Raw genomic sequence first — 13,931 nt, 5'->3', positions numbered from 1 at the left:
AGGTTACCTGTCTGATGAACTGTTTGCCTAATTAGGTCTTAAATTTCAGACTCATGACGTGCAACCTGAGTAATGAGCAGAGCTGGAAACAGAGTAGTTCTCTCAGAAGACGTCTCCTCTTGTCGGAGCCCTGGACCAGTGGACTGGGCACTCACCCTACCCATGCGCTCCATCCATCAGCTTTTGCTGCCACTGCTGTAAGTCAATAGGATCGGGGCAGACGGCTGTCAGAGATGAAGCAGGGACAAGCAAAAGAGCTTAATGAAATTTTATTTTGAAAATATGGCAAGAGTCTAAGGCACTTCAAACATTTAAATACATACAAGACCAAAGCAAATGTGGCATGGGATAAAAGAATCCATAAATATGTGGAGAACTATGCTATGCTTCTCTAGAGGCAAATATATAGCCAATTTCTCTAACACAATTCAAATTTTATCATTAGATACAGAGTTGTGCAATTATTAATAAAATATGGTAATGTTTCATGTCGTTCTTCAGGTCTTTAATTACTATGGAATATAAAAGTTGAAAATACTGCATCAATTTTATATAGACACCCTTTAAATAAAACGTCATGTAATGCATCGACCTAGGTAAAACCAACTGAAAAGACTTCCTTTTGTTAAGTTTTAAACTTTTTGAGAGTTTCAACTTTTATTTTTAAACCAGAAACCAGCCCAGGCCCAATTCACCGATGATCAAAGTCATCTCAACTTCCTTACTTTAAAATAATAAAGACAAAAGAAAAATCAACAAAACCATCCTGGAATGGAATTTTCAAAGAGCTTTCCAATGGTTCCACGTTTGGTAAATATAAATACTTGTGGGAAAGTTTAAAAACACCATTCCAGTGAGAACCTGATACTTCTCAGCACTGGTAGGGGGTGGAGAGAAGGAACAAAAGTTGCCCACTCAGATCAGGTTACTATGTCCTACAACTGTACATAACGGAGCAGAGACTCAACAGCAAGTGTGCCCTACACAGACGGAAGATGGCCAGAAGGGAGGCGTGTGTGCCTGGCCAGCAAGCTCCTGCTGGCTCAGCTTCCACTGTGGCAGCTCCAGCCTTCAGCCCTTGGCTTTATGCGTTCTGTTTGCTGGTGAGCTCAGGCACAAAATACATTCAGTATCTGTCAGCCCAACAGGAACAATTAGCAGCTTAGTGGTGGCATGTAAATGGACGGTATTTGCACATAATCAATCAAAGGAACCTCGGTGGGTGGGACCAGGAGATGTCTTCCTTCCAAGCCTAGGGGTGCCCTAGAGACCAGGAAAGGAAAAAAACTGGGGGTTAATTAGTGACCTCAGGTAGATGTGTCCTCTGTGACACAGGAACTCTGTCAGCCACAGCTGAGCACCACCTATAAGCCAGAGCGAGGAGAGCTGGAACACAGCACACAGTCCACTAGCGGGCGCAGCTCTGGGGCCAGCGGGCTTGGCAGTGCCACGTCCAGTTGTCCTGGGAAGTCAACTTCCCTCTCAGAGTGAGCTCTGGGACCACAGGCTGCAGCTCCCTGTCTGCTTTAAGAAAAATGCCAGGACGGCGATATGTATTTATGGGCTCAAGATGTGCCATTTGGATAATTCTGTCCAGAATAAACTCTTCCTGTGAGGGCGTGAGGACAAGCAGGCATCCAGCCTGTGCTGTGCTAACCATTAGCACTCCTGGCCTTCTGGGTGGGGCAAAATTGATGAATTCTTCAGTTCTGGACTAAAACCTTGATTTTCAGAATCATTATAAAACCTGTATCTCCTGTCAACTCCCCGAGGAAGGGGGCCCACTAGTCTGGTGGCTTTTAGCCTGTTTACAAATGCCAAGTGCACAACACTGACCGGAGACTGGGCTTTCGCGAAGTTGACGTGGGCATACAGCAGAACGGCGATGTCCTTGTGTCCTGCCTCCAGGGCTATTGAGAGCGCGGTGCTGCCATCCTTAAGAGGAGATGAAAAGAGCAAGCTAGGCTGGATTTCTCAAACTTCCAGGTAGCCCAAAGGGTAACAACACAAAACTCTTTCAATTAGATAAGGTTCCCCAATCTAGCCATCTGTTCAGTCTTTTAGGAAACTTTTCTGGACCTCTAGGTGCTAGCCCTGAAGGATACAAGGATGACAGAGGCACAGCCCCCTACCCTGGCCTCAGACAAGAATCACCCCATTATTGCCTTTGTTGTTGCCTCGTGGTACTTAGTGTGTAGGTCTGCACACCATGGAGACTCAACAAAAGCAGGCTGCCCACCAGCAGCGGGCAGGAGGTGAAGGTAGGGGGTAGAAACATAATTTAGTGGGGTTTTTTTTTCCCCTTATAATTACAAACGAACGGTCAAGTAGCGTGGTGTCTGTTTTGACGCCCTGCAGTCTGCCAAGGATCTCTTAACTTTCCTCTTGCGGAGGGAGCCGATCCTACAGCCCTAGCCACCCCTGGAGAATGCTCTGAGTCACATCTACATGTAAGCACCACATCCTGCTGCCTTGCAGAAATGTATCTTATGGAAATACGAGGGGAAACACTAAATATGGGAAAGAAAAATGTTCAGTTAAATGTTTGCTTTCCATTAAGATGCAGGAACTTAGATGGACATGAAGATGCATCAAGACAAAAACAGCATCCTGGACATCAACTCTACCTCAATCAAAAGTAGTAACAAAAAAGACAAAAAACAGCACAACTTATTGTCTGTCTAGTCTTGGAATAAGGATGCCCTTCTGGTCACCAGCAGCTGGAAACAATTTGTGTGTGGTTTGAACCTTATGGTCCTCCGTCCCACTCTGAATTCTGGGAGTTACTTTTCTTCTGGAGGCCAGCTGGATGCCCTCCCATTCCTTTAAGGATAAGGAAGTAGACAACAGGCAGAGGGAACCAGGATTTCTGGAAGTTACTGTGGTGCAATGGCCTCTTATTATTAGATCTACCAGCTGTTCTTTGCTAAGAGTAGAAGTAAAAGCAAACAAACAAAAACAAGGCACACGAAACACAGACTGTTCTTAAGGAAAGAGAAGTTGGAAACTGGCCCTCTGCTGCAGTGGAAGTAAAGGGAATCTGGTGCAACCGCAGCTCACGTGCTCCTGGGGAGGTCACTGCAACTGCAGAAACCAGTCAGTCTTTCCTGCCAGTAAATACCTGCACTGATTTGCTCTTCCTGTTGGCGTGAGCCCACGAGGATCTCAAGTTTAGTGCAAAGGGGGATGTTTTCCCTCTAGCCTTTTTAGTAGGGTTTGGGGCTGATGCAAGCTCTGGTCCAAACCTGTGCTCCACAGAGATAAACTTTCAAAAACAGAAGCAACCCAGCCAGACCTCTGGGACCTTTGGACCTTTGAACCACGTCGCCACCTAAATGTTAGTTCCTGTGCTGTGACCTATCGGTACTCCTCCCCTTTGGTCTGGAGACATCCAGAGCAGCAGGTTTCCTTGGAATGTTTTCCAGTCAAGGGGTTATCTGGGAATGGGACAGCTTGGGAACGGGGAGAGGAAGGAGATGAGAGTGACGATGATGGGAACAGCCCAAGGAGGAGTGCGAAGATGGGCTGAAAAGAAGCCAAGATGGTCCGGATTCCCTAGCTGATAAAATGTCACAAATTATTTACTCTGATGGGCCCTGGTGAAGGGTTTCCAAATGGACCGGGGGCCTGGTCCTCTCTTCGTAGTGTACCCATTAGTTGCCTACACTGCCTACTACATTTGATTCTGTATTGTAAATCTGTTTATTCCACTTCAGTATACTGGTTCTCGTACATGCCCATCACCTTCTTCCTTTTATAAATGTTTGGGGTGAGGCCTATTTATCTTTCTGCCTTTGCCTTTAGTTAATGGGAGTATTAGTTTGCAAACGGTAAATGCTACCACGCTGGGCCGTGAAGGGAAGTGGCCTGGATGGCAACGCAAATCCCTGAGGAGAATAAAGGAGGATTTGTTCTCTCCCCTGGTCAAGCAACACTCACAGAACCCCACCCCCACCCCCCGCAACTGTGTCCAGGCCAGGGGCCTGCAGGACCACTGGAGACAGCTTACATTGTCCTCCAGGTGGCCATTGCAGCCTGGCTGGGCCAGCAGCAGCTTGACGATCTCCACGTGCCCGTGCTCGCTGGCACACATCAGGGCGGTGGAGCCCTCGTCGTCCTGAATGTTGACGTCAGCCCCACAGGCCAGCAGGCCCTTCACCATGTCTATCCGCCCATGACTGACGGCCAGCATGAGGGCTGTTTGTCCTGCCTGTGGGAAGAAATGACAGCGGACTTCAGAAGCACATGCTGGGCTGGCAGCGTGTGACCTGCAGTGGGGCTGTGCCGGGGGAAGGGGAGGAGGGAGAGTGATGAAAGGGGAAAACATGGACATGGAATTACTTGGGGCCCAGTGGTGGAAAGGCATTGGAAAAACTAGTTTCTCGTGAGCTATGAGCTAATAAGTAAGACCATAAAGTAATGAGTTAATTTTTCCCTTTAGCTTGGAGGATCTGTCTTATGACAGCTAGGAGCTGGAAACTGCAGAAGATGGTCACAAGGCAACTGTGAACACATCTGGATGAGAGGCGCTCTGTGCTGGGCATGAAGATGCTATAACATGGAGACAGTCAGGAAACAGTGGTCACCAGGTACATGGTGGGGATCCCTAGTCACTTACTGGCAGGCTGACCCATGGTCCACATGCATACTACTCCAGAGAGAACGCAAGGTAATGGAGGGAGAAGTTTCCAATGTGAAGTTAAGCCAGGGTTTCCTCGGTGTATTTGGTCATAAGGACCACCGGGCAGCCGCATGGGCTGTGCTGAGTGGCGAGAGCACGGCAGGGGCACCCGGGCAGGTCAGAGCTGCATCAGCCAGCACAAACCCTGGAAGCAAGCGCGTTCACCTGGCTGGCTTTGGCGTTCACGTCCCCACAGGCAAAGAGTTCCTCCACAACTCGCATGTCCTTCTCTGCTTCCACAGCGGCAAGGGCTGCCAGCATGATGGGGGTATACCCCGCCTTGTTCTGGTGATCCACGTTACATACATCTGCAAAGACACGAGTCTCTTTAGGGAGGAGCCATCTCCTAAAAGCGTCAGTTGTCCCCATGAACTAAAGGTATGGAGTTTAGAAAAGCCCAGTGAAATGGCCTTAGGTAGTCAAAGTCCCGGAGTGACTCAGAAGGAAATGTGAGAGGTGTTTCATACCAAACCAAAGAAAAAAATTTTTTTCTATTTCATGACAAATGACAGCAAGCTCTCACAGCACCTCTTGTTTGCAACTGGTGGTTGAACTGCAACAGCCTGGAGGTCTAGGAGGCTGTTCTAAGTAATGGTTGCTTTGAAGAATAAACAATAACGTGGGATCTAGATACTAATCTGCGTCTAGAAAATCACCATTTTGGAGTGAAGAAGGCGGTGAGAGCTACAAGGGACAGAAGGATTTGTAAACGCTCACATAGGGAACACTGAATATGGCATTCCCCACTCATAAACCTCTGTTCACTCTGAGACCCTGAGTTTGCTGCTCTGACTCATCTGGGGTCCTTGGAAGCAGAATTCCAATCACACGACACCCAGCTCTAGGAATCGTGGTCTGACAGCAACTGCAGTTAAGTCCCTTAGAGACTGTCAGGGACTCCCAGATCCAATAACCTAGACCTTTTCTAGTCCTATAATTCTTAAGGAGTCTTCAGGGCCTAAATTATCCTCCAGGCCTTTTAAAATTCCTTCAGCACTTTCTAATAAAATGAAAGGAATGGAAAGAAGCTTTTTATGTGTGACCAGATATAATTAAAATGCTTAGGGTGTTTCCATCACTGGGAGTGAGAAGAGAAGGTACCGTGAAAACGTTCTTGAGTTCTAAAAACAACAGCACACTAGGGACATAAGGGCATTTACAGTAGTGCTTTTTTTTTTTTCTTTTTTTGCAGTACGCGGGCCTCTCACTGTTGTGGCCTCTCCCGTTGCAGAGCACAGGCTCCGGACGTGCAGGCTCAGCGGCCATGGCTCACAGGCCCAGCCGCTCCGCGGCATGTGGGATCCTCCCAGACTGGGTCACGAACCCGTGTCCCCTGCATCAGCAGGCGGACTCTCAACCACTGCGCGACCAGGGAAGCCCAATAGTAGTGCGTATTTTTTAACATAGAAAAGGAAAAAGAAAAGAAAAGGGTTGTCTGATGGAGAAGCGGGTGAGCAGACATGGTCTTTGAGGCTCCTCAGTTTCTTTGGCGTTCGCCTCTTCTCTGTTGCTGCTAGTATCCTAGATTCACAAACATGCTTTATGAAGCCACAATCTCAGTCTATAATGGTGAGCAGTAAAAAGTGAAGTAAATCCAGAAAAGTGATTAACCAAAGCCATCCAACAATGGAATTAAAATAGTTTAATTTACCAAAATATCTTGTCCATGCAAATTTTCTAAGGGTGGATTGAACTGTTACTTTCAGGGGCAATCCTGAAATCTTGTTCTTAGCTTTCCTGGATATCATCCACTTCTCTGTTTAAACAGTAACTCTGGCTGACAGTATCACCAGCTCTGTTTATAGTCTGGCAAGTCTGAAAGGAAGGAGGCTTGGAATTCCTTCCTTTAAGCTGGAAACAGTTTTATCCTAACATGGCCCCTAAACTGGGGACAAGCAAACTTAGAAGAGAAAAAAAAGATAAATCTGTTTGGTTTCTTCTGTGCCTTAATCCAACATCCCCAAAACAGAGTAGAAAAAAATTGGACAGTTGGGTCAAGAAGCAGAATGGGAAAATTGGACAATTGTATTGCATATTCTAAATCAGATGTTCACATTGTGTTCTCATTAATTAGACTGAGGTACTGTGAATTCTGTATCAGTTATACTAGAAGTAAAAATATGTATTTCAAAAATAAATAAAAGTGATTTAGAGACTCAATGTATCACAGGGCTGTTCCCTTTGAACAAAAAGTTGAAAGCTCACTGTGTCGCAAGGGGACCCTTCTATGTGCCACCGCCTCACTCCATGTTTAATACATCCACTGGCTATATTCTGGAATGGCAAATTCCAACTACAGACAAAAATTTTCACTGCTCTCGTTACTGTGGTTCAGATGTAAGAACAGCATTTTCTTTTCTCTATGCTGATTCCCCAGGAACAGGGTGTATTTTGGCGGGAATGGTGTTGATTCTACCACAATCTGTTACAGTGGCTTTGCCTGGCCCCCATCTTGACTAACTGCACAGCTCTGCAAGGCGGCTGGAGCGGGGCATGGAACAAGGACAAAGAGAGCAGCTCACAAACACTAAAGCTTTGACTCTGGCCCCAGGCGCAGCATTCTGCCTCTTGACAGTGAACCCACCAAGCCTGCGTGATTCAGCTCAGGCAGGAACACGAGTCATGTGTGTTACCAGGGATACAACTCATCTGAACACAGCTAAACTGCAGCAAGAACACCCTCAACACCTCCTTTCAAAACAGATCTGGAGTCTGTGTCACCCCGTCTTGTTTAAACCTCAAGCCTCCCATGAATGACTCAAGAACGATTCTTGCCACATCACAGGGGAAAGCAATGAAAAGGCTTTTTAGGATGGTCACAGAACTGGGGATCAGCTGGATCAACCAGCTCCTTCTAAATGAGTCACAGCCCGAGTCTGTCAGAGAAGAGACAGGGACAACCAACGTACCAGCGTCCAAGAGCAGCTTCACAATCTCGAAGTTGGAGTGGGACACACTGTAATGGAGGGCGGTGTTGCCGTTCCCGTCTGCCATGTTGATGATGTGACGCAGGACGTCTGGGGAGATGGCCTCAAAAGCGGCTATGTAGTCCCCCACCATGGCTGGGATGGCTGACTTCTGACTGGACACGCGGAACCACTCGTGCTGGAGAGTGTTCAGACAGAACCGCTGCCAAAACACCGAGCCATCGGCCATTAGTTCTTCTATTTTTAGACATTTCTGAGACCTAGCTGAAAGCCTAAGAAACCAGGCCTTTTATAGTCAAAAGTGTGTGCAAATAGAATTTGCTCTCAAAAAACAACTAATGAAACCCAGAGCTCTCAGAGAAGCCTCAAATTCCAAACTGAAGTATCCTTCCTGATTTTAACACACACACATATTGTAACTTCTATAAAACAGGCCTATGGCACTGTGCAAGAATTATACCACCAAGGCTCAAATTCTGACTCTGCTACTGACGAGCTGTTCGACGCTGGGGAAGATACTTATTCTGTGCCTCAGTTTCCTCATCTGCAAAATGGGGATAGTAAAAATACCTTTCCTTCACAGTGTTTGTGATGAGGACAAATGAGGCAACACATGTAAACCACTTAGGCCAGGCTCCATTTATTATTGAACTATTAATATTATGTAGGTATGCTGGCCTTGCAAATGATTTTCATAGTAATCAGGACAGGAGAAATTACTTAACACAATTATGCTGCCTCCTTCCTGTCCAGACCAACTTCAACTCCTTCAGCATCTCCACAGCACTAGGCTGGGAGACCATAACCGTGCAGGCAACCCAATTCCTACTCCACCCCAAATACAAATGTTCAACCACAGAAAGGGAATAAAAAGCAAGTCTGAAACAAATTACTTTTTCCCATTAGGATCATCTGTATCTGGTCATCAGCCCCACTTGCTTTCCCTTAGGCTGTAGACACATGAATGTGGCATTTGTTTCACGGAAAATCAAGTCAAACTTGGACATGAAGTTCAATGTAGACTGGGCAGAGCCAGTGCTGGAGATGGGGAAAACCACAATGCTTTTTCCATGGGCCCTCTTTCATATGAGTTTATCATTCATTTGTGCTTTGCTTGTTCTTTAAAAGTTTAAAAATAAATCAAGAAAGATGGAAAGCTTATGTCAAAAGCACCAGAACCCATGTAGTCTTCTTTCTATAGAAAAGGTGGAACTGGGATTACAGAACACACCCATCTCTTTATCTTCCTGCTACTAATTACTCAGGTGTATCCAATTCAATCATAGTTTGGGTCACTGGAGGAAAAGGGTCCTGGCCAGGAAATAATTCACTTAATTTTTCTTTTCTTCTGCTCACTCTTTCACATATTCAGATTTCATTTTTTGGATGCCTCACACAGAAGAAAGGGAAATTATGGCGTCTGGGTGTCGAACTCAGTTACAGCTACATATTCAGTGTCCTGACATGGTTACATGGCCCTGGCATTGTGATCATTCACATGTCCAAGACTTTTCACAGCACAGCACTTTAAACACTTCTTTACTGAATGAATATCCAATCAACAAAAAAAATGTAGCAATCCTGGAGTATATGCCCGACAAAATGCTTGACAATTGGGGCTACAAAAATGTAAAGTCCTCCCTGAGGACCACATAACCTAGTATTTTGGGGAGGGTGAAAGAAAAAGTGTATTAAAGCTATAAAATCTGGGGTCTGAAAGCACCAGTTTTAAGTTCAGGTTAAACCTAGTAGGAAACATTAACACTGCAGTGACTTTTCCTGGTTTTACTATTTGTGACCAAGGCATAGACAGGCACTTAGTCTATACTGATGGAGTTCAACATATAGATCCATGGCCAGGCCAGGGACTTCGTCTAGTACTTCCTTCTATAAACATCATTGCCATGCTCCTTTTTCAGCACAGTATTTGAATGTCAAGATTCAGCTGGCTCTGATGATAAATTTAAGTTTCTATAGCAATATAAACAAATAGGAGAAGATACCATAATTTAAAAAAAAAAGATGCCATATAATAAGGTAATATGCTTTAGCTGGGATAAACAAAACATGGACCAGTACTTAAGATATGTATAATCTAGTCCCAGCATTAACTAGCAGTTGACGCTCCAGGCAAGACTCGTAATCTTTAGGGCCTCAGTTAAAGCAGGATGGAGCAGAATAGAGTGGCCTCGTAGACACACGCACCCATGTGCTTCTCAAGCCTGTGCCAGCCATCACCAATTCTTCTTCAGATTGTGTTTGTTGTATGAGGAAGACTATTTGCCTTTCCAGCGTTCGATAATTCCATAAATCCCTTCTAGGCTTAACATTTTGGTTTCATAATTCTATAAACCCGTGAGACCTATGAAACAACTTTCTCACCGGCTGCGGACTTAAGTTATTTAGCATAAAACTTTCATATTAAATCTACTGCTAATATGCAAAGATTCAAATGCACATTACTATCTAAAATAACATGAGATGCTACACTTTCTCAATGCACTGAATAGAGCTGTCAACCAGAAGGCTGGTCTAACCTATGAAAGAAGCCACACATCTAAATGTCACCAATGCATGGGAGAGCAACACTTGTAAAGGATATCAGATTCACCACTGCCACGGATACATTTATCTGTCCTATGTTATGCTATTCGTGCTCCCTAAGGCAACCACCAACCTCTTTGCTTCTGAATCTCAAGCTGCGAGAAGATAAGTGCAGTTATTTCTAGGTTTAAAAACAGTGACTGCCTGCATTCCACATCAGAACATAATATGCAGTTTCATAACTGAAAGGAATGCTGACCTCGGTCCAGATAGGTTTCTCTTAAAAACAAAGGCTAACTTAAAAAATTCTGGGATTCTGCTCCCTAGATCACAAGTTCTGTAAGCAACAGAACAGGCAGAAAGGTGACGAATGACTGAAATTAGCCCTCCTTTCCATGTGCAACTATATGCCTCGCAGATGCTCAGCTCCCAAGCAAAGTACAGGGTGGAGAAAGGAGATCTGAAATCAGGCCTGAGGGAAACGTTCACAGGGTGGTCTGGTGAGCAGGGCAGCGGGATATTCACTCTGCCCACACACACTAGGAATAGTCTGCGGGAAAAGCATGCAGGCAACAACAGCTCAGGGGCAGGCTAGAGAGGCCTCATCTGTGGTGTCCACTCAGGCACTTTGTACAGACTGGGGACAGTGTCTGTAGGTCAGACTCACCATATCCTTGCTGGTCAAAGCTTTGGGGTCATTTATGTTATTTTTCAGTAAGTTGCATGCAGACAACATCTTTTCACTTAGTTCATATCTAAAAGGGGAAAAAATAAAAGAAAGAGAGCTCATGACTGGCCACAAAAGGAAACGCATTTTTACCTGAAACTCTATAACCCTTTAAAAGACCGGAGGCCCCAAGTCAACCCTGGCAGGTTGTGGTGCCGCTACTGCTTGCCTGGTGGAGTCTAGGCGTCCGAGGACTGACGTTACCACACAGAGCCAAGGCCTCCAGCCAGAGCTCGGATCTTTTCATGAGGGTAGCTTTCGGCTTCGCCACTCTGGCCTGTGTGACATTATGGAATAACACTTGGATATTTATTGCTCCTTTTGTTCAAATTCTTAAAAATATTTCTACTCTTGAGGGGTTGAAGAGGTCTGAATTACCACCTACCCATTATGCTGACCAGTGGACCACACATCTGAAATCACATTTGGTGACTCAGGAAGTGTTTGTTTAACCCACATGAAAATATAAACTTAAAAGTCAGATGACATATGGTATATAAATTATACCTCAATAAAGCTGTTCAGAAAAAAACCAACAGATGTCAAGTTATTGAGCCATTTGAAAATACTTGGAAATATAAACTAAAGACACTTACCTTGTGTTAACGCAGTTAAACATTCATTTGCCAAATTAGAGATAAGTTTTCTGAAATGTTCTAGTTACACTTCACATGGTGAAAAACCATATGGAAATTTCCAACTGTTCTACTCTCTCCTGTTTTATAAGCATCAATTCCATATTTGCTAAGTCTTTAAAATTGTCTACACTTTTGGGTACGTGTTTCAGCCAACCAGAGTGTTTATTTGATATTTCAGCTGCTGTTTACGACATTCCCAAACTCATTCTTGTGGTGTTCCCAATCACTCAATGAGCAACAAAATATGGGCATGTGACTGATTACATCATCTTTATGGTAAATGTGATCTTTGGTTGAGGCCAAAAACTGTTCCTCTCACACACAGTGATCCTGTAATAACAGTACTGACACCTGTATGAGGATAAATGGCTAATGATAAAATCTGAAACTTAAAAATGTGAAATGTGTTGGTCACAAAAAATTCTAATATACCTTTAAGTATACGGTGGGTTGTTCAAACAACAGAAGCTTTAGTGGTGCTTAACAATTACACGGATGGTGACTCCACATGTAATATTAGATAGCAAAAAGTTAAAGAAACAAAGGTGAACAGATATCAAGCCCTTCTCTCTGCTACTATAAGAGATCTAGCAGTTATCATTTTTGCACTTGTATTTATTAGCATCATGACAAGAGGTACACACCTCTGAAGCACAGGTAAAGTTCAGCCCTCCTTTGGCGAGTGGAAAGACCAAACTCATAGATTCAACTGCACAGTCTCCTCATCGGCCAATCCTACTGCCAAAGTACATCAAACATGGGAAGGGTGAGGGGAGGGGGGGGAGTGTACCACACCTCTCTCTGATTTCCACCTTCTCAGGTTCACATTCTGGAACCTGCATTTCATCTTCCACCCTGCTGGACGTGAGACCTTCCACATTAACTGCGTGGTGGCCTTCTGCCATCCCCCGAGTGTCTTGGTCCTCCTCTTCGTCCTCCACTTCCTCAGGAGGATACTCGGGGACATCACACTCGTCATCTGACTCGGAAGAAGAGCTTTCATCTGAGCTGGAATCATCACTTGAAGTGGTTTCATACCTAGGTGGCAATTGGGAGTTCAGGAGATGCAAGGTGTGCCCATAAAGACCCAGTGACAGAAATGTTTATGAAGGGAAACCTGCTAACTGACTCCAGAAATTTCATCAGTGGTTTTAGACCCTGTACTTAGAAGTGCGGAGTAAGGTCTATTTAGAAGTCTGGTGGTTTTGAATGGGTTCTCACTTAACAAGGAATAACCTAGGTTGCCAAGTGGTATCACACACCACTTGCAGGAAAAAAAAAATGTATATATATATATATATATATATATAGCACCTCTGGCTTAATATAAATCAAAGGAAATTCATTTTATGGAAACCAGGTCTGTAGGTTTTCATCTTTGCTGTTCCTTTTCTTTCCCCCTTTCATTCTTCTTATTTTGTACCATTAATTTTCCCAGTGTCCAAGGTGAACATATTATGTAAGTTACCAATAGTTTCTCTGGTACACACTCTCCAAACTGTGGGACATATTACCCAATAAAACATTAAAGATTTGGAAAACAGACAGCACTGTTATATCTTTGTGGTATGCACTACTATAAATATTATCTCAACTAACTCTGCACTATTGCTTTCTTGTCAAGGCCATGAATGGATTAATAGATTAATTGCTTTGATTCAACTGTAGGAGGACAAACAGGCTTAACTATTGATCTGGGCCAATTAAAGGAGAAGGAATAAACAACTAAAACACATTCTATTTAGAAAGCAAAGAAGTGATGGCATGGCGAGGTTACTCTTCAGGTGAAAGGCCCTACTATTTTGTCTGTAAACATGGAGAGCTAAGCAAAACAACCCATTCTGAAGGAGTGGATGACTATCCCTGGACCATGGAGTGATGTTCTCAGTCTCTGGTTGTTGCTCAGTTCTGATACAGTTAAGTACACGCTGTCCAACAGGGAACCTGCTGCCTGTTGCTTTTGTTGAAGACTGTTTGTTTCAGATCAGAGGTGAGAAGATGTAAGTTACTCAGCTTCATCACGTATCCTTTCAAGAGTGAAATATCCTTAAAGATAGCAAGAAGAGAGAAGAGAAGCCCAAATGCACCTTTCTGAGGAGGGAATCTTCCGTCACCCAGATGTGGTAGCATTCCAGACCAGGCACCTTTAAATATGACTTGAGTAGGCAGGAGGCAAAGGAAACAGACAGACCGCGTATAAACACTAGTACCACCATCTTTCCTTACCCTCCATTAATGCCAACAAACTGAAGATTCTTTTTCGCTCCATTTGAATCTTTGTTGGCATCTTTCTTCTTCATGATGGACTTCAGTGTACTTTCATTATTTGTACATACTGTGGAAAAGTGAATCATGGTGATCAAAATTAATACAACTCATACCCATACAAGTTAAGTGAATAGGTACGCTTTCTT

The 13,931-nt window shown here is 44.3% G+C and overlaps 1 protein-coding gene across 7 annotated transcripts in view; it reads right to left on the bottom strand.

The window, feature by feature from the left end:
• Positions 1 to 261: 261 nt before the first annotated feature.
• Positions 262 to 13,931, bottom strand: part of KANK1 (KN motif and ankyrin repeat domains 1) — a 192,484-nt gene continuing 178,814 nt past the window's right edge. For 5 of the 7 annotated variants that reach the window (XM_082843037.1, XM_082843039.1, XM_082843038.1 and 2 more), the window contains 7 exons: positions 13,744 to 13,852; positions 12,313 to 12,555; positions 10,820 to 10,907; positions 7,591 to 7,810; positions 4,847 to 4,989; positions 4,010 to 4,210; positions 1,273 to 1,935 (listed from right to left, as the gene is read on the bottom strand). In XM_082843037.1, coding sequence (XP_082699163.1) covers positions 1,660 to 1,935; positions 4,010 to 4,210; positions 4,847 to 4,989; positions 7,591 to 7,810; positions 10,820 to 10,907; positions 12,313 to 12,555; positions 13,744 to 13,852 — 1,280 coding nt within the window. In that variant the 3' untranslated portion in view covers positions 1,273 to 1,659. The other 2 variants (XM_082843040.1, XM_082843041.1) reach the window with 2 other exon arrangements.

The sequence above is a fragment of the Leucopleurus acutus genome, assembly GCF_964270905.1.
Source record: "Leucopleurus acutus genome assembly, chromosome: 7".
NCBI lineage: Eukaryota > Metazoa > Chordata > Mammalia > Artiodactyla > Delphinidae > Leucopleurus > Leucopleurus acutus.
The sequence above is the reverse complement of the archived record's forward strand: the minus strand, read 5'-3'. Positions and strand labels throughout refer to the sequence as shown.